The following is an 18,852-nucleotide window of genomic DNA, read 5'->3' on the forward strand; positions in this document are numbered from 1 at the left end:
TATCTGAATGGGTATTTCTTTTTTTTTTTTTTCTGTCTTTTGTCTTTTTATCGGTACCGGGGATCAAACTCATGAGTGCCTACTTCCAAGGCAGGCACTTATGCCGCTAAGCTAAATCCCCAGCCCCTGAATGGGTATTTCAACTGATTAAAAATATAGGGTTCTTTCTGTTTTGTTTTGAGATTGTATTCTATGCAGTTCAGGCTGGCATTAACTGACTTTGCAGCCCAGACTGGCCTCAGGTTCACAGTGATCCTCCTGCCTCAGCCTCCCAAGTGCTGGGATTACAGGGGTGCACCAGTATGCCCAACTGAAAAATACAGTTAATTTATAAAATTCGGATAATTCAAGTGATGTCAATAATAAATTACTCAATATTTTTATCCACTAGACACTATTTCAAAGAACTCTACCAGTTGTGTTTGCTTATCTCTCACTTGAACAAGTGCCAAAGAAAAGGTTTAAGCCATGTGTTCATATCTGTTTCTTTCCTTACTCTACAACATATGACACGTTTTTTGTCATGGTAGCATATGAATTAAAGATTTACCCATCAATCACCCTCTCCTTCTTGGGGTCACTTTGCAAGACTCTGATTCTACTAAATACTGGCTTTTCAGGCTTTTCTTTGAAATCTTAATGAAAGCCTCCATGACCCTACAACTCTTGAGCTAACATATGAATTAAAGTTTGAAGATGGTGACACTAGGCAGGTAGCTGCAAGAAGAGCATTACTGGTTTGAAAAAGCATGTGCAAAGGTCCTGCAGCAGAATGCTGCTCAGTGTCATGAAAGAAGTACAGGTAAGTCCATGCTTCTAGCACAGAGTAAGAAAGGGGAGGTCTGAAAGGTGATAGGCTCCAATCGGGACACAGCCTTGTTCTCTACCACTGTAAGGACTTTGGTATTTGTTTGCTCTGAAAGAAACAGAATGTCATTAAGTGCTCTGAGTGATTGTTTCACTTTTTGGTAGTTTTATGAGGCATATTTTAAAAGGATCACTTGGCTACTGTGTCAGGAATAGAGAGTAGGGTGCAAATGTAGAAGATGGAGAATAGTTAGAAGCTCCTGAAGCAAGGCAGGTGAGAAAGGTGGGCAGTAGCAGTGGAGGACTCATGTCTGGACTTTTTTTTTTTTTTTTAATGTCTGGACATATTTTGAAGGCAGAACCTATGGACTTCCTTGATGACCCGGGCTAGAATATGAGAGAAGGTGCCACAGATAACTCTAAATTTGGAGCAGCCATAGCTGAGACAGGGTAGAGCGTGGGTGGAACAGGTTTGAAGAGAAGATAATTAATTCCATTTAGCATGTTAAGTCTAGTTTTAAACCTCAGCTTTATTACTAACTAGCTTTGTGGCTTTGGGCAAGTTATTTAACCTCTTTGAACCTTAATTTTCTCATCGTAAACTGGAATAATGACATATAAGGATTAAGGTGATGTATGAATTCCAATGTGCACAAAGCACTTAGCACAGATAGAGGTATACAGTAAGTATTCCATAAATGATGGGCTTGCTGTATTTGCCTCATCAAAAACATCCAAAAAGTGAAACACATTGTGCTCTTTCAACTAAAATCATGAGAGCTATCTGAGCACCTGTGACTCAGTGAGTACAAGTCAGTGCTACAGCGAGGTCTACAGTGATGAGGGTACTGAGGTCCACACACAGGGCTCTCAGCATCAATACTTGAGAGATTTAAGCTCATTGGTCATGCCTGTCACCCTCACTTAAGGCCCGTGGGAGAGGCACAGTAAAAACAAAACGTCTCTGTGATGACTGCTTTTCTAAAGTGCCTTTGGGATTTAAAAAAAAAAAAAGTTTTTCAAGATGAGAAGATATTAAATTGACATCTTTACCAAATAAGCATGTGAAAAAAGGGATTTTCCTCCCAGAAGTTACTAAGCCTTGGCAGCATTTAGAATGTGTCTTGCCAAGTTGAGAAAATACGAAGAAAGAAACATAAAGATGTTGAAAGTTAGTTTATTTAAAATTACATTTTAAATACGTAATTCTGTGCCTGAAATACCATTGCCTTGAGGGTAGCACCTGGGCCAGAGGTGTTGCTGATGTTGACGAGCAAATTTAAACAATTTCTTTTGTTTTTTTTTTTTCGCCTCCTAAGCTAGCAGGATAGATACTGGGTAAGGTAGAAAGGAGAATGGACTGCACCCAGAGGTGAACCCAAAGAACAAAAGGTAGACTGAGTTCTACCATGTACAAACTGTCATGACCTCTACAGTGATATCTTTTCTCCCTCAAGTTCTTCATTCACAAAATGGTGGCACTTGTACTTCCCTCACAGGATTCAGAAATGAGAACATCTAGCTACTTTGTTTTATGTTAGACCAAAGATTAGAGATTACCTTTTTAAAGAATTTTGCTACATTCAATAGTGACAAAGACAATGATAACAACAACTCAGGACAATCAGCATGAAATAACTTGGAGCCGAAAGCAAGTTTGAAGTCCCAGGTTGTCTTCTTGTGTCCCTTTAGCTGTTGAGCTATTGCCAGTCTCTTCAGCTCATTTCCTCTTGGCTACCTTTGCCCTTTTGAAAATCACTTTGTTTCCACTCTGACAGGACCTTGCACTAGAAACAGCTAGTCACCATTGCCTAATTTCTCAGGAAAGCACTCTCCCCACCCTTCTTTTGTGGGAGTGAGTCACTTCCTCTTTCTGAATGGAAATCCAATGGTTATTTATATCATGGAGTAAAGGAACAGATCCCAGGGAGAAAATAACTAGGAAGGACAGAATTCAGAGTCCAGATGGCAAGTGATTTGAGGATGAGTAAGAAAAGGTTGAGCCAAGGAAATGTTTTTAAAAATAAATCTTGCTAGGTTTAGAGAGGTTGTAGGCCAAACAGGAGAGGAATGTAATGACAGGAAAAAATGACAATAAATTAAGAATAAAAAATACTCTTCGGTGGCACTGAACAGAGGCTAAACAAGTCACATAAACAAAAGGAGACTTGGGGACAGCCCTGATTCTGTGTAATATTTTTCAGTGAGCATCAAAGGATAGCAACATTAATGTGTGTGAGAACACTGACACAAACTATCTCCCACCTTTAGCTCTAAGTTGCAATTATTTCTTTAATTAAGTAAGATCTTTATCACTACAAAAACATACCAGTAAAGGTTTCGGTGCATGGGTTTATGCCAGCAAGCCTCTTTGATGTCCCGAAATCAGAGATCTTGAGAACACCACTGTAGGTATTAATCAATACATTGTCGCCCTAGGAAAAAAGGTCATCAGTGAAAAATATAATCTTTCTGCAGGTACTCCTACTATGAATTTTTAAAATTCAACTAATTTATAAGGATGCTTCAAATATTTTGTTAGTAAATATACATTTCTGTATTTAGTCAATTTGCTATACTTGAGGTTAAATTCTATTGTATTATTTACTTATGACATACTTGTTTTTAAAAAACTTAAGATGAAGAAATACAAACATAGAACTAATGGCATAATAAATCCTCATGTACTCTTCTCCTCAAAAAAATAACGTTCAACTAAAACAGTGATTAAAACAAATAAAGGTATTACTCTATGCTCTCATTAATAGTTTATCTTGAGAGAGAATTCTTGAAACAATTTATAAAATCATCAGTTGTTCACCATTTGTTCAACTTACAAGATCAAGCAAGGTGCCAAGGGGAAGTTCACCACGGTTTTACACAGCGAGGCGAGACGTATGCGACACAAAAAGGTACCAATTAAATTAGGAATTTCTTAATTTTTAGTTACTTTCTTTTCTACGTGGTTCTGTTTCTTTCGCTAGAATATGTGGAGACTTTACAGATAAGTGCGTTTATAAGTTGACTGTGGGGTAGAAAAAAAAAACCCGCCCCTTTAAAGACTGTGGCCGCACTTTTAAAGTTGTTCTTTTTGTTTCCGCTAAAGTTCTTTTTTTTTTTTTTTTTTGTCTTTTTCTTTTTTTATCGGTACCGGGGATCGAACTCGCGACTGCCTGCCTGGAAGGCAGGCACTTATGCCGCTGAGCTAAATCCCCAGCCCCTCCGCTAAAGTTCTTAAGAAAGTTGTGGAGAAAGCCAAGGTCATAAAGTCACTCCGACTCATTCTTCTGGGTTATCTACAATAATCTTTCCTTTTTATAATACTAACCTTTCTTGCCTCACAAAAGTTCGCCTCCACCATCTTTCTGGTTTTTAACCCTTATTGAACACGTGATCTAGGATCTTGAACTGAGCATGCGCAGAAATTTGCTGCGCATGCTCAGTAATTGGCTTGCTCCTACAAGGGCTTTCCTATCGGCTCCCCAGTAATTTTCCATTTCATTTCTTTGTTGGGGAGAACGGGCGGTGGGGGGGGGGGGCTCACAAATAATTAATTCCAGAGCTCTCCTTATTTGCTGCAAGTAATAAGACTTTCACTACTCTCTTATTTCCTGGTTGTGTTTCTTGCACTTGGCAAGATGTGACCCAATTGCTGTCTGTTATAAAATTAAACATTAAAAACAGTCATTTTGTCAAAAGTTTACTAGTTTAGAAATTCCTTTTAACGAAAACCTATTATTAGTTTATTTTGTTATTTTAGAGAATTTGTTATAATTTTAGTTCAATGCATCAGTGTGTCATACTTGCAAAAAAAAAAGATGAATGATTTTATTTATTATTTCTTCTAATCCACTGATTCAATACAGACTTACAGGTAGTGATTAAGGACAAGGATATAAAGGTAAGTCAGCCTGTCAGCTCCTTAGGAACAGAGACCAAATCCTGCTTCACTTTAAACTGCAGCACCGTCCCCAGAGAGCTCCTAGAAAATATTTCACAGTGGGAATCCAGTCTGTGATTGAACTTGACTAAGGAGTTTATTCCTTAATCAGAGGAGATAAGAGTAATATATGTGTACTGTTTCAAAGATTTATTTGTTCTTCTAAAATAATATGCATAACACAAAGTGACTTTTGCAAATAACACAATTACCTAGTTAGGAAGTCATGAAAATGAATCACAATGCATCCTACCTTTATATCCCGGTGAACTATCTGATTGTCGTGGAGGTATTTTAATCCTTCCAGTATTTGCTTTGTGTAAAAGCCAATTGTTTGCTCATTGTCTTTTAATGGACCCCATTTGGAACGAAGGAGAGCAGAAAGACTTCCTACAAAGAGTAAAATATCATCCAAATGAGCTCTTTAAAGCATATGAAAAATCAGACTAATGTTCATTGAGCCAGTGTTCATTGTATTTTCACAGTGGCTCAGGAACTATTCCAGTTACTTGGGCTCAAGCATGAATATAGCAGGATATAAAATCAACACACAAAATCAATAGCTTTCTTGTTCATCAATAACGAACACACAGGGCTGGGTATTTAATTCAGCAGCTAAGTGCCTGCCTGGCAAGTGCAAGGTCATGAGTTTGATCCCTGGCACCAAATAACAATAATAATAATAATAATAATAATAATAATAATAAACTCAGAAAGAAATCAGGAAAAATTTCCATTCACAATAGCTTGGGAAAAAATGCCTAGGAATCAACCTAACCAAAGAGTGAAAAACCTCTAGGATGAAAATTACAGAGCAGTAAAAAAAAAAAAAAAAAAAAGAGATTGAAGAAATTAACAAAAGGAAAGTCCTTCCTTGTTCATGAACTGGGAATGAACAATTTATCAAAACAATCCACAGATTTAATGTAATTCCTATTAAAATACCAACAAGCCAGTTACAGAAGTCCACACCTGCAATCCCTACACTCTGAGAGGGTAAGGCAGGAGGTGACTTAGTAAGACTATCCCCAAATTAAAAAATAACACAGGGCTGGAGATGTAGCTCAGTATGAGGGTTCTGCATTCAACCTCCAGTCTTAATCCTCAGGTTCAAGATCCCCAGTTATATACAAAACACACACACACACACAGATGAAAAAATAAAAATAAACTCAACAGCATTCTTCACAGAACTAGAAAAAAAAATCCTGAAATTAATAGGGAAGCAGAAAAGACCCAGAATAGCCAAAAGAATCCTGAACAAAAAGAGCAATGTTGGAAACATTGTAATACCAGATTTCAAGTTATACTATGAAGCCACAATAACAAGAACAGTATGATATTGACACTGAGTAGACATGATAGATCAATGCAGTAGAACAGAAGACATAGAAATGTGTACAACCATATAATTTTTATTCTTCTTGTCTTTTTGAAACAGAGTCTTGTTATGCAGTTTGGCCTGGCCTTGAGCTCACTTTGTAGCCCAGGCTGGTCTCAAACTCGCAAGGATCCTCATGCCTCAGCCTCCTGAGTGCTGGGATTATAAGCATGTGCCACCATGCCCAGCTAACCATATGATTTTTGACAAAGGGGCCAGAAATTACATGCTCAAAGACAACCACAGGGATAGAGGACATCTTGAGCCCATTCAACCTGTTTCTCATTATAAGTGTGATTTGTGTTTTTTTCTAAGGTAAACAAGGACTTAAATGCAGTTTTTACTAAAAATTGTGACTCTTCACTTGGGCCTAGATAGCTGTTAGGTTGCTTAAAGTAGAATAATACTTGATCTTCCATTTTCTGAATCTCTGGGTCAAATCCTGCTCAGCTTTGCACATAGGAATGTTTGTCATTTAGGGGATGTCTGTCTAAAACAATTGGTTAAACAAGGTTTATTAGTCCTATGTTAGCCTGTCTCATCACCTTGTAAGACAGAGAATACCAAAACAAGAATTACAGAAATATTTGGCAATACCCAGTAGTCTCCGGTGCCCCAAACCTAGGGTCACCTCGAATTCCAGCAGAGCCGCACAAGACTGAGACTGCTACAGGCAAGAAGAGTCATCCCACGGGAACAAATGGCCCTCAAGCCAGAGCTAGGAGCCCAGGACTGAGATAATGCCTGCCATCCCATAAAGCCGGGCTCTGTTCTTGTGAATGAACCACTCTGATCCACCACTTAAGCCTCAGACCCCTGTATCTTTTCTTTCCTTTGTCAGAAGAGGCTTGATCTCTGTCAGAGCATTGCCCGCCGTTTCCTCTTACCTTTCCATTATAGCTTTTTCCTGTTAATTCCATTATCGTGGATGCAAAGACCTACACTGGTAGATGCTGAAGAAAAGACAGCCTCTTTTTCTAAACAAATTTAATTGTATTGGTACTCTTTTGATGTACATCATGATCACATTCATTATAGGGAATTTGTACTGTACATGATATATCTCAAAAATGCTTCTTTTTCTCCCATCCCTCTCTCCTCTCATCAACCGTTTTTCCCTCACTTATTTACAAAAGCTTTATTTCCTTTTCTCCCCTTCCTTCCCTTTTCCCTGCCCCCTCTCTTTTTCCCCTTCTAACTTGAACATTTTCTTCCTAATTCCCAATATCCAGATCTTTATTTACAGTTTCAGTTTCTTACACAAAAGAAACAACATGGTATTTAAATATGTGTGTCTGATTTATTTCACTTAAAAGTATGATCTCAAGGTGCATTCATAAAAATGTCTCAAGTTTATCCTTCTTCATGGCAGAGTAGTACTGCACTGTAGAAAAAACCCATACCTTTATCCATTCATCAGTTGATGGGCATTTGAACTGTTTCCAAGATTTAGCTATTACAAATTTTGCTGCTATAAATACGGGTGTGCATATATTGCTGTATGATGCTTTTAACACTTTCAGGACAGCCTCTTTCACAAACAGTGCTGAGGAAACTGGAGTTCTACATGCAGAAGGTTGAAACTAGATCCCTATCTCTTACCCTGTTCTTAAATCAAAGACCTACATCTACGACCAGAGACTTTGAAACTGCTGAAAGAAAACATAGGGAAAACACTTGAATCCATAGACACATGCACAGACTATAATAGCACAGGAAATAATAGCAAGAATGAATGAATGGGATTACATCAGATTAGAAAGCTTCCTCGCAGCAAAGGAAATAAGACTGTGGAGACAACCTAGATAATGGGAGAAAATCTTTGTTAATACCCTTCTGATAGAGAATTAATATGTAGAATACATAAAGAACTAAAACAAAAATAACTCTTAAAACTCAAATAACCCAGTCAACAAGTGGGCAAATGAATTGAACAGAAACTTCTCAAAAGAAATCCAAGTGGTCAAGAAGCATATGCAAAAATATTCAACAAATTTAGCCATTAGGGAAATGCAAATCAAAATTATACAGATTATTCGCTGTTATCAAGAATATAAAAAAAAAACCAGTGAATGCTGGGCAGGATGTGGAGATTAAGGGGTGAGATAGGAAGCCTTCTATACTGTTAGTAGGAATGTAAACTAGTGCAAACAGTATGGAAATCTGTATGGAGATGCCTCAAAAAAACTAAAAAAAGAAATAGCATTTGATTCAGCTACACTGCTCCTTGGTATACTCCTGAAGGAATTAAAGATGACATACTACAGTGATACATTCATACCCATGTTTATAGTGGCACAGTTCACAATAGATACGCTTGGAAACAGCCTAGATGTCTCTCAACAGTTGAATGGAATAAGAAATATGATATATCTATATCTATATCTATGTATCTGAACATTATTCAGCCATAAAGAAGAATGAAATCACATCATTTGTGGGGAAATGGGTGGAATTACAGACTATCATGCTAAGTCAAATAAGCCAGACAAGAAAGTTAAATGTCACGCATCTTCTCTTATACAAAAAAGAAAAAAAAAAAAAAAAAAAAAAAAAAAAAAAGAAGAGAGAGAGAGAAAAGAAAAGAAACTTAAAAAGTACACATTTAGAGATGGGGAAAGAGATAGGGGGTAGATAAATTGGGTTTGAAAATAATAAAAATATGTTATATGCAAAAGCCAATACACAAAAATGAACCTTAATATTCTATGTTACTAATATAAACTAAAAAAAGAAAACATGACAACAAAAATGTCCCTCTGAGGATGATCATTCTACCAGTACAGACAAATAATAGGCTGAACAATTGCTAACTTATTTTGGGTCACGAAGACTCATACTAAAATAATTCTGATATTGATACACTATCTCTGAAACTTGAAAGTAATGTCACCTGTCTTAATTTTTTTCCAGTATAGACAAATTAAAACCTGTACTCCAGTAAATCTTATTCTATGTTACTCCTCTGCCAGGCTTTAGAAATGTGTATTTTGGAAAGAAAGCAAAGAATCTCTTACCTCCTGGGACCTGCTCCATGAAGATTTTAATGAAGCCATTCTCACTGAAAGAGCCCAGATACTGGACAATATTTTTGTGCTTCAGATGCTTATGCAAGGCTATTTCTTCATGCAGGGGCTGAGAGTATCTGAAAAATGTATACATGTCAGTCAGTTAATTATGCAGTCAGAATTTGGTGTATAAATTTAGGCAATGCAAACTGAAAATGTCAGGTAAGTGTACGCCAATAAATAAAATCAAAATGACTATGTAAGGCCTTTATTTTTCCTAAGGCAAATTCAGGGCGGTTGCACTTGTGTTAGCATAAGGGGAAAGGAGCCAGCCACTGTTGCAAGCTCTTTGTTTATATTAAATCATTTCTCACAACTGAATAAGATACTATTACGATGACTATTATAATAGAGAAGGATATTAGTTCACAGTGAGGATGACTAACTTGCCCAAGAGTTACTAAGTGACTGATTTAAGAGTTGAACCAAGGAAAACAGAAATCATCGGCACAGCTTACTGTCCATAATAACACAATTCTTTCTTACATAGCTTTAATATTCTAGGAGAATCTTGGCCATGAAGATAAAAATCCCAAATAACTTTAACGTCTATTCTGAAACTAGCTGAAAGATCTTTGACTCATCAATAGAAAACAGCCACACTTCGGTCAATAAAAAAACATAAAACCACTTTAATGGGAAACATAAAACAGTAGTAGAAAACATAAAAACTATATTGCATTTTCAGCCCATTTTTTTCAAAATCCTCAACTTTCTATGGCCATCAAGTCTTAGTATATTGTAATTTTTATTTAATCCCAAACAAGCTTCCACACTGACAGATCAGCTTATACCACACCTCAAAGTCTTATGCTTCGTGTCTGTCGCTGTATAAAATTATTACAAAAGTATTTTACATTTCTGAAACAGACCAACACTTCTGACAATTATCTGAAGCACTGTAAAGCATATTAAGTCCCACAGTTCCAAATCCAATGTAGCACTAATATAATTATTATACCACAGTTTGTGAAAGAACAAAAGCTTAGCAAATTGAATTTTACAGGTCTAATTGGGTTTTATTTACTGATTCATGAACTAGGCAAATAGACAAGAGCTTTGCCAGTCTTGGCAGGATAGTCAATCTTTGCAAGGTAGCTCAATCAGGAACAAGGTAACAGCAAGTGCAAAATGATGTGATTAACAATGGATTACTGCAGATACTCTCTTATGTGCTTTAAAGCAGAGAGGACTTTGTTATTACGCGGGCTCACGCTGCGTAATACTGGGTTCCTTTTGATTACTGTGATCCTCCTGTTTTGTTTTTGTTTTTGTTTTAAACTGATCTGTTCGGAAATTTCCCTATCACCTTTCTCCTGATTTCTGAGAAGAGCTACATAAACAGCTCAGCTTTTGGTTTTATGACATGAAATCTAAATGCAAGTGACTTCTTTTTTGATTGATTTGTTGAGATTTTGCACAGGATCTCAGTTCAAATCACTGGACTTTCATACATTATATTTAATAAGCTAAATATGGTAGTACGTCAGCAATAATAAAGAGAATCAAAGCGAACCCCTTATACACATGCACACACACAGGCATATGTATTTATATACACTTTTGTATATTAGATACTCCAGATGTCAAAGGTACTGAATACCAAGACATTAAATGCAACCTTGCTGTCTTTTACATGTCATACATGTAAGAAATGCTCAGCTCTTACAAAAACAAAGTCATATAGACAGAGTGAATCATTTTTGAATGTCAACAAGTACTAGTGTTGATTAGTATTGAATAAGACTGTTTTCATGAACCTTTTCTGGATAAGCACTAAAACTAAAACAATTAGAAGTTTATAAACATCAAAATTCATTAAATTCAAATAAGCTTTTAAAGTCTTATACTATTATTCAGAAAACAGCCAATGACAACAACAGCAAAACTATAGGTAAAATTTTTTTCTACTTTAGAACTGTTTCAGAAATGAAAAGAACAAGTATTAAACTAATCCTCTTAACATGGTATCATTAGAGACTGCAACAACATTTTGATAATTTTTTTAATGAAGTAACATAAGAAATACTAATATACAGTGTTACGAGTAAAATATTTGGGCAATGACACTTAATTATGAAGATTCTTACCAATTACTTCCTTCCATAACACTTTGACACTAGTTCATTTGGCATTTTCCTTCCCCTAGTTTAGTTGAACTCTGCTAGAACAATATCCTCTGAGGGCAAACTTTGTTAAGAAGAATCAAATGCTCTTGCATAGTTAAAAAATAGTTCTTGTCCTCTCTCCTTGCTGGAAGCACAAGGTGATTTCTCTCTAATATCAACTAGGAGGACCTGGCAGAGCTTCATAAGGTAAAATTCAGAAAATGCAATCCCTCCATGACTAGGTACCCCACGGAGTCTCAATTGTCAGACTTGTTCACACAGAGCTTCTAGCAAGTTATGAGCTGTCATTCAGGACTTCTACCCCAGCACTGTTTCTCTTGGGAGTTTTTGCTCACAGATTTCCACTCCAATAAGTTAGGACTTTTCATATTTACCTGTCTTTCCAGTCTCCTGTCTTTCAATAACAGATCCTTAAAAAGCTGTTTTTGTTTTTGTTTTTTTCAGTTTGTTCAGTCTTTAAATTGTTAGGACAGAATGACAACCTCCAAGGTCCTTACATGCTGGACTGGAAATTACTTGTGATACAGCTTATTCTCCATCTATCCACACAATAAACCAACTTTATCCAAAGTCACGTAAGCCCAATACGCATAGGCCCATTCCCTTCTAATTTTTGATATCCTGTCCTTTCCTACTAGTGTTTTCCCACCACTGTCTTGCACTTGAATCCCTGCATCATGCAGGAGATAAATTTAAATGGAGTTGATGAACATACTGAAATTTTCAGACAGTTTCATTAATTCAAATATCAACAAGTATTTTCTACAGTGCTATCAACAAATCAATGTATGTTTTTTTAAAAAAGTAACTTTTATTGGTAACCATTACTGTACCTGCTATCTCTCTCTGGGATTTCTTTAATAGCAATTCTGACTTGGTTGCTTAAGTCCCGACCCGCGTAGACAATTCCGTAAGTGCCTTTTCCTAAAACGACTCTGTCACCATTTTCATCATATTCATAGTCATACTACAAAAGGGAAAAGGGGAAGAAAGATTGAAACATTAGTTGCAGTTGACATTCCAACATCAGTTTTTCCAAGGATATTGCTTATTTTATCACATATCTTTAATAAGTGAGACCGTGAGATAAAGATCAAGAAACAGCTTCAAGTACCAAAAACAAACAAACAAACAAATACAGGTACTTTCAACATAAAGCAGACAGTCTGTTCACATTTAGGATGGAATATTTGTTATAAATACAGTAGGAGCTACATAGTCAATCTATAAAAATGTTTCTGCAAAAGTCCACTTGAAGTTTTATGCTATTAGGTTCTGTTTTTCATTGATTCTGAAGATATATATATAATTGGCATAATAGCTACCAGTATCTATCACAGCTAATGGATCTCCCTCTTGTTATCCAACTTTTGGTACTGTATTTCATATTCTGCCTACAAAATAAAATCATTGAAAGGACTTGAGTAAGGAAAAATTATAAGATCTTACGTGTTGATAATGATGATAAAGGATTATTTTTACTTCACCTCCAGGTCTCCAAGACCCAAAAATATTTTAAAAGGTGGAAAATTTGATCTTTGATGTGAAAAAATTTACTTGCCATGAACCCCACAGTGTTAAACATGATAGGCAACTATGGAAAACTGGATGGGATAAAAGTGGACACAGAAAACATTTCATAGAGACTACTTCAGACTTGGGGAAGAGTGATTCAGAAAGGTCGTTCCTTTGTCTTGGACTGGAACTGTAGTATTAAAGACTATTGGATGATGAAGCTATGTCCCCATAGAAACCTGGTATAAAACTAAAGACCACCAGGAGAGATCATAAAAACAAGCTCCTCCTGGTACCTGCATTTTGCAGAGTATAAAACTGGTAGGCCAAAGTTAGATTCTGCTCACAGAAAGATCTGAGTTGACCCCTCAAAAATGATATAGATAGATATAGATTTCTAACACTTACAAGAGAGAAAATTTAATATTATTACTGATGGAGAAGACTATAGTTATAGATTTTTAACCTCATTAAAAACAGCCTTGAAATATATAAAGCAGAGGTGATGAAAGTACAAAGGAAAATAGGCAATTATAAATTGCAGTAGATATTTAACAGAGCTCTTCCAGAAATGGAGGTTCTAGCAGACAAATTTTAAAGAGATCCTAATAGCATAATTAACAAGTTTGATATAAAGAAATATCTCTCCACAGATGAAAGCTATATTATAATTAATTATGTATTAGGCTACAAAGAAAAATTTCAAAGAGCACACATCAAAAAGGTCAGTACCTTTGAAAACAATATTTTGAAACTGGTAACAAAAATGTATATTTACTTTAAGATAATCAGTGGCTTAAAGAGATACTACTGGAATCATAAAATAATTAAAAAGAAAAAGGTATTATACATCATATTTGATATAGTTATATATATAAAACTTTTTATGGCCTTCAAGAATTCCTTTAGAAAATAAAGAAAATTTTAAACAAGTTAAATGTTCAAGTTAAAAAAATAAAAGAACAATCTATTGCTAACCAAAGACAAAGAGGGGATGCCAATAGGATGGGATGGATACCTAAAAGCCTTCCTGCTAACAACACCCCAGTAAAATATAATAGATATAGTTTTGAGTGCTTTGTCAGGCCTAGAATCAAGTAAAAGAGACTGCAGGAACCAGAAATGAAGAGGCTAAAGATCCTAGAGAGAAATGAGAAACGAGGCTCCTGCAGCCCAACGGGAGTTGGGAGGAGATGAAGGGTGAATTTTCAATTTCATTATCCAGGGCAACAGTTTGTGAAATATTTCTGTGAAGGGCCAGACAGTGAATATTTTCGGCTTCATAGGCCTGTAGCAACTATTCCATCCAGTAGAATAAAGTGAAAACAGCCCAGTAGCTATAAAAACAGATGAGCATGGCTGTGTTCCAATAAAACTTCACTTAGCAAATAAGTAGTGGGCTGGACTTGACCCGTGGGCCATACTTTCCTGACCCCTCAACTTGGGCTTGGGTCTTAACATCCATGAGGGGCAGGAAATGTAGTTACAACAGGAGAAGAGCTGGGACCCACCAAAGCATGCCCTTGAAGGAGCACAATCTAGTGAGGTACACATTAGAAAAATGAGCCCATTGGCCTAGGGGATGGAGAGAATGATGATCTGTCTTAGTAGGAGCCTGATAGGAAATAGTCTTTCCTGAGTACTGTCAGCTGATTGAAACTCAAATGTACATTTATTATAATCCTCATAATTGGCCTTGAGCATCAGTTATCCTGGGAATGGCTGGGGAAATAAAGCAAGAACATTTTAATGGGTTACCCCTTCACACTAGCTACTCAAAATTCTCACTAATAGTGAACCACTGAATTTGAACTAATCACCAAAACTTAAAATATAAAAGAAAAGAATTCACCAGTAGGACAAAAGCTCATAAATCAGAAACTATGAAGTATATAAGCTTAACATAGATACAAAATAAGACATTTTTAAAATAAGAAAGGATAAGCTATTCTAAAAAAGATCAGTGAGACTTGAGACAGAATCATATGTAACTTCCAGAAATTGAACTCTAAATGGGAAAGATAAAAATAAATCAACACTCAGATATGATATAGGGAAGCTACAAAATACTAAGGACAAAATGACAAAAGGTGGCAGAGATAAAAAGGGCTAGTTACCCACACAACTACCTAATCAGACTGTCTGGGGGACACAGGAATATGTAGGCACCAGCTCCAACTTACTGTTTGCTTCAGGGTTCCAAGCCCTAACAGAAGGCAGTAGTGGCAGTGGGGACACTGTGACATAGTATCACCTGGTCAGAATGAGCGCTGGCCTCCCTATCACTGAACCTGCTGTGGCTCAGAACTGAGGCCATGCTCTGGAGGGAGATGTCTGTTCTTCTGATGGCAACACTCATCATCCACCCTGAGGCACCGAGGGACATGTACGTTAGAGAGCACACCTATCTAATATAAGGCTGGAGATGGCCTTGTCCAAAGCAGGTTACCAGGAAGGTTTGCAGAGGGAAGGAATAGCTAGCAGAGATCTTACAGTAATTTGCCAAAGTTAAAGATAAACATGGCTTCCTGCAAAGAGCTAGTAAAAATACTTCAAACAATACCATCTGCAGAAAACTAAGACTCAACCCCCAGCCTCTGTGGTCCAGATTTCTGCAACATAAGCTGTGTGCTAGACCAGCACGGACCATTAACAGAGAAGCTCCACTTTGCCATATGTCCCATGTACACTGAGCCTAGAATCGCCATCACTTTCTACCCACTTTTAATAATTTATCTCATTTGACTGTCGTAATAAGTCCGCGTTTTAGTAACGAAGGTCTCTGATTACCTTCAACTTATAAGACATTATACTGGAAATTATCTTTCCCAGTAAAACTGTCCAAGTTATGGTTTAAGACCAAGTTCTAAGAGTCAGGGTTTTATGTTCTTTCCACTAAGAATGCTGTAGGGAAACTGTACTTCTGCATAAGAGCTTACAAACTGAACACTGTTTCTAAACACCAGTTTTATAAAGACATTTCAGCAGATGTGTCTGCTTCCACTGAGCTTCCACTCACCTTTTCAACCAGACATCTGAGAACCACTGTCCTCTGGAATTCTATTCTTTACTTTCCTTTATTCCCTAGATTAAATCGACTGACAAATGCTATCAGGTTTGCCTGATGGAAATCTCAATACTCCACGTTACATCTTTATCCTCTGTGCTTACTGGTTTCTTATGACTTTCAGGATAAAATCTAAATTTTCCTGCATGCATGAAAGCCTTTCAGGATCCTATCGTGGCCTCTGCTGCCTTTTCTCTCACGCAGATCCTCCTCTGAGGAACTCTCAGGGAGGTTCCTTAGACCGTTTTACTCTTTTCCACACACAAAATTCCAACACATGCTTCAAAAAAAAAGCTCCAGAAGCCTTCCTGAACTGTCATCAGATGCTCAAAAGAAGAGTTAGGCCTTGCATTGCTGGGCTTCCCAGGGCTCTGCTCACTTTCCTGTGCATGATCACTCTGCCTCCTCCTGCCCACTCATCTGCATCCCCACCTGGCCTCTGAGCTCTTCACCTGGACTTACCTTGTAAGTGCAATATCCCTCATTTAGCAATGCCTGGCTCTCAGGAGATACTAGGCAATTATTTGCTTAATTAATCAATCAGTTATAGAAAATGTGATGAGTCTTTTTCTAAGCAATGTGAAAAACAAACAATCGTTTAAAGGCAGTATCAGTTTAATTTTGGTTGGAAGCAGTTTGTCACGAGGATGTGCAAACAACATGGTGAGGAATATGGAATTGGGTCCCTCAGGAACCTAAAACGCTGGCACATTTTCTTCTTACAAGATAAAGATATGAATATAAAAAGGTGTTATCAAAAGGATATTGCAAGAGACGGGAGGCTGATCTGGCTTATAAAAACAGAGAATTATCCATTCCAGGAAAACCTGAACAGAGCCAGGACCGATCATTTAGGGGGCAAGGTCTAACAGAAATACAGAATAAAAAAGTGGGGGAGGCCTTAAAAAATAAAGGCTACAATTACACTGCTTAAATATCTTGCATTCTATTTCTATGGCAATAGGTTAGCAAATCAGTTGTTGCTAAGGGAGACAACAAATGTATTTCAAAGCAATGATGGGGATGTTTATAGAATCATCCTTTTATTGTTGCCTGCCCAGAACAATCTAAACTGGTGGTGAGAAGAGAACTGGGCATAGGAAGACAACACTATTGGCAAGGCCAAACAACAAAGTGGTGATTCACTCAGTCCTTGCCCTGTCCAGAGACCCACATAGAAATATCCATCATAGAAAAAGACTGAATTACAAGAATAGTCCCCTCAAGGATGCAAATGTCTGTCTTGTTTTCAGTCCATGCTGCCTCCTTAATGTGTCAATGCCAAAAGATTAATAACCTTAGCATTAATAAACTACCAAATACAGCAGGTGTAGATATCTAGTGTGTGATACCTCTCCTCTCTCAGACCTTTGCTCAAGTATCAACTTCCTCCTCTGCCAAGAGGATGAGATTCAAGACCTCTACCACTGAGTATAATCCTGGACCAAAAAGATTACCTTTTTCATCAGTCTCCTTGACTACTTTGTTTAAAATTGCACATTTCTGTTACACTGTGGATTCCTAAATCCTTTTCTGTTTTATTTTCCTGCTTAACACTGATCACTATACATTCCACTTATTTATGCTGTTTATTGTCTGCCTTTCATTAGAATGTAAGTCCAATGAGAGCAGGAATTCTTCTCTATTTTATTCTCTGCTGAATCTTGAGCACCCATAATGATGCCAACCACATAACAGGTGCACAATAAATATTTGTTGAGTGAATGAATGGGGTCCACTTAAACCCACTTATGGGTGAAGATTATTTTAGGCTGAAAACATCTGAACAAAGGAGAGCTACAGTAAAAAAATTAAATTTTATAAAACTCGACAAACCACCTAATTTAAACTTTTTGTTGACCTAAGTAAAACCTTCTGAAAATACAGTTTCCATACATTTTAGTTTAAAACAAGTTAGGTGGACCACAAGCATCTAAATAGGAAACTATCAAAACTTTTTGTATTTCTCACTTGTGTCTGCCCACTTGTTTTTCTTTAGTGCACAACCACCTACTTTCCACCAAAATCCTAACCCACCTTACATCTCCATGGACACTTAACTCCAGCTATTTGCAGAGCTACCTCTCTTGTGTTAATGGAGTCTTCCATTGGCTTACAGTGTAGATGAATAAACTGTCACATGCTCTGTTAACTTCTCTTTGTCACTTAATTTGCAGATCCCCAAATACAGAACATAAATTGGTAGAGACAAAGTTTTTTTTCTCCCCTCCCAATCAAATGAATGAATAGCAAATTGACCCTCCTATCACACAATACTTTAAGTGATATGTTTTCCCAGCTAGTGAAATAACTGTGGGTGCTCAGTTCTGGATCTGTACAAAAATAGATAGGGTATTAAAGAAAAACAAACCAGTTTCATGATTCCAAATGGATTTCAATGAACCTGAATCAAAATTTTCTATTTACTAATGTACTTTTTACTAGGGGACAGAAGGATATCAATAATGTATACTTATTTTTTTTTCATGAAAATAAAAAGAAATGAGAAGAGGACAGGTCAATAATGGCAAGGTTACAGTATTAAGCCTGACTATGTTACTCAGTCTTTCACTGACTTAATATTGATTAAGCAAACCAGGTTCCCAGCACCTACTCTGCCCTTTCCAGTCCCTGTTTCTTTCTCCTCAATTGAAGATATTTAAACACCTAGGTTTTGTTACTCATCAATTTCAAGCCCTCCAAGGCCTTCTCAGTGAAGCTTCCCTGACTAGACCCCAGGCACCATAGGGAATGATGTGATTAGATGGGTGTGTGGTCCTAGGTTAGGATGCTAATGGTCTAGGACAGGCTACCAAGAGACCACAGTGAGAAGAGCTAAGACAAAGGAATCTGCAAAAATTCCATAAGATTCAGAGGGAGGCAAAAAGGGGAGCTGAGAAGTGATTTAAAGAGAATAATGACTTGAGCTACACTTGACAAATAAA

The 18,852-nt window shown here is 37.0% G+C and overlaps 1 protein-coding gene across 4 annotated transcripts in view; it reads right to left on the reverse strand.

The window, feature by feature from the left end:
* Map3k5 (mitogen-activated protein kinase kinase kinase 5) overlaps window positions 1-18,852 on the reverse strand; it is a 202,445-nt gene that overhangs the window by 47,088 nt on the left and 136,505 nt on the right. For all 4 annotated transcript variants that reach the window (XM_003468505.5, XM_063232996.1, XM_063232998.1 and 1 more), the window contains exons 15-18: window positions 12,159-12,292; window positions 9,146-9,273; window positions 5,001-5,137; window positions 3,137-3,242 (exon numbers count right to left, since the gene is read on the reverse strand). In XM_003468505.5, the coding sequence (XP_003468553.4) occupies window positions 3,137-3,242; window positions 5,001-5,137; window positions 9,146-9,273; window positions 12,159-12,292 (505 nt within the window). The remainder of the gene's footprint in view (window positions 1-3,136; window positions 3,243-5,000; window positions 5,138-9,145; window positions 9,274-12,158; window positions 12,293-18,852) is intronic.

Source organism: Cavia porcellus, unplaced genomic scaffold, assembly GCF_034190915.1.
Source record: "Cavia porcellus strain 051 isolate PalLab524CR breed Dunkin Hartley unplaced genomic scaffold, mCavPor4.1 scaffold_22, whole genome shotgun sequence".
NCBI lineage: Eukaryota > Metazoa > Chordata > Mammalia > Rodentia > Caviidae > Cavia > Cavia porcellus.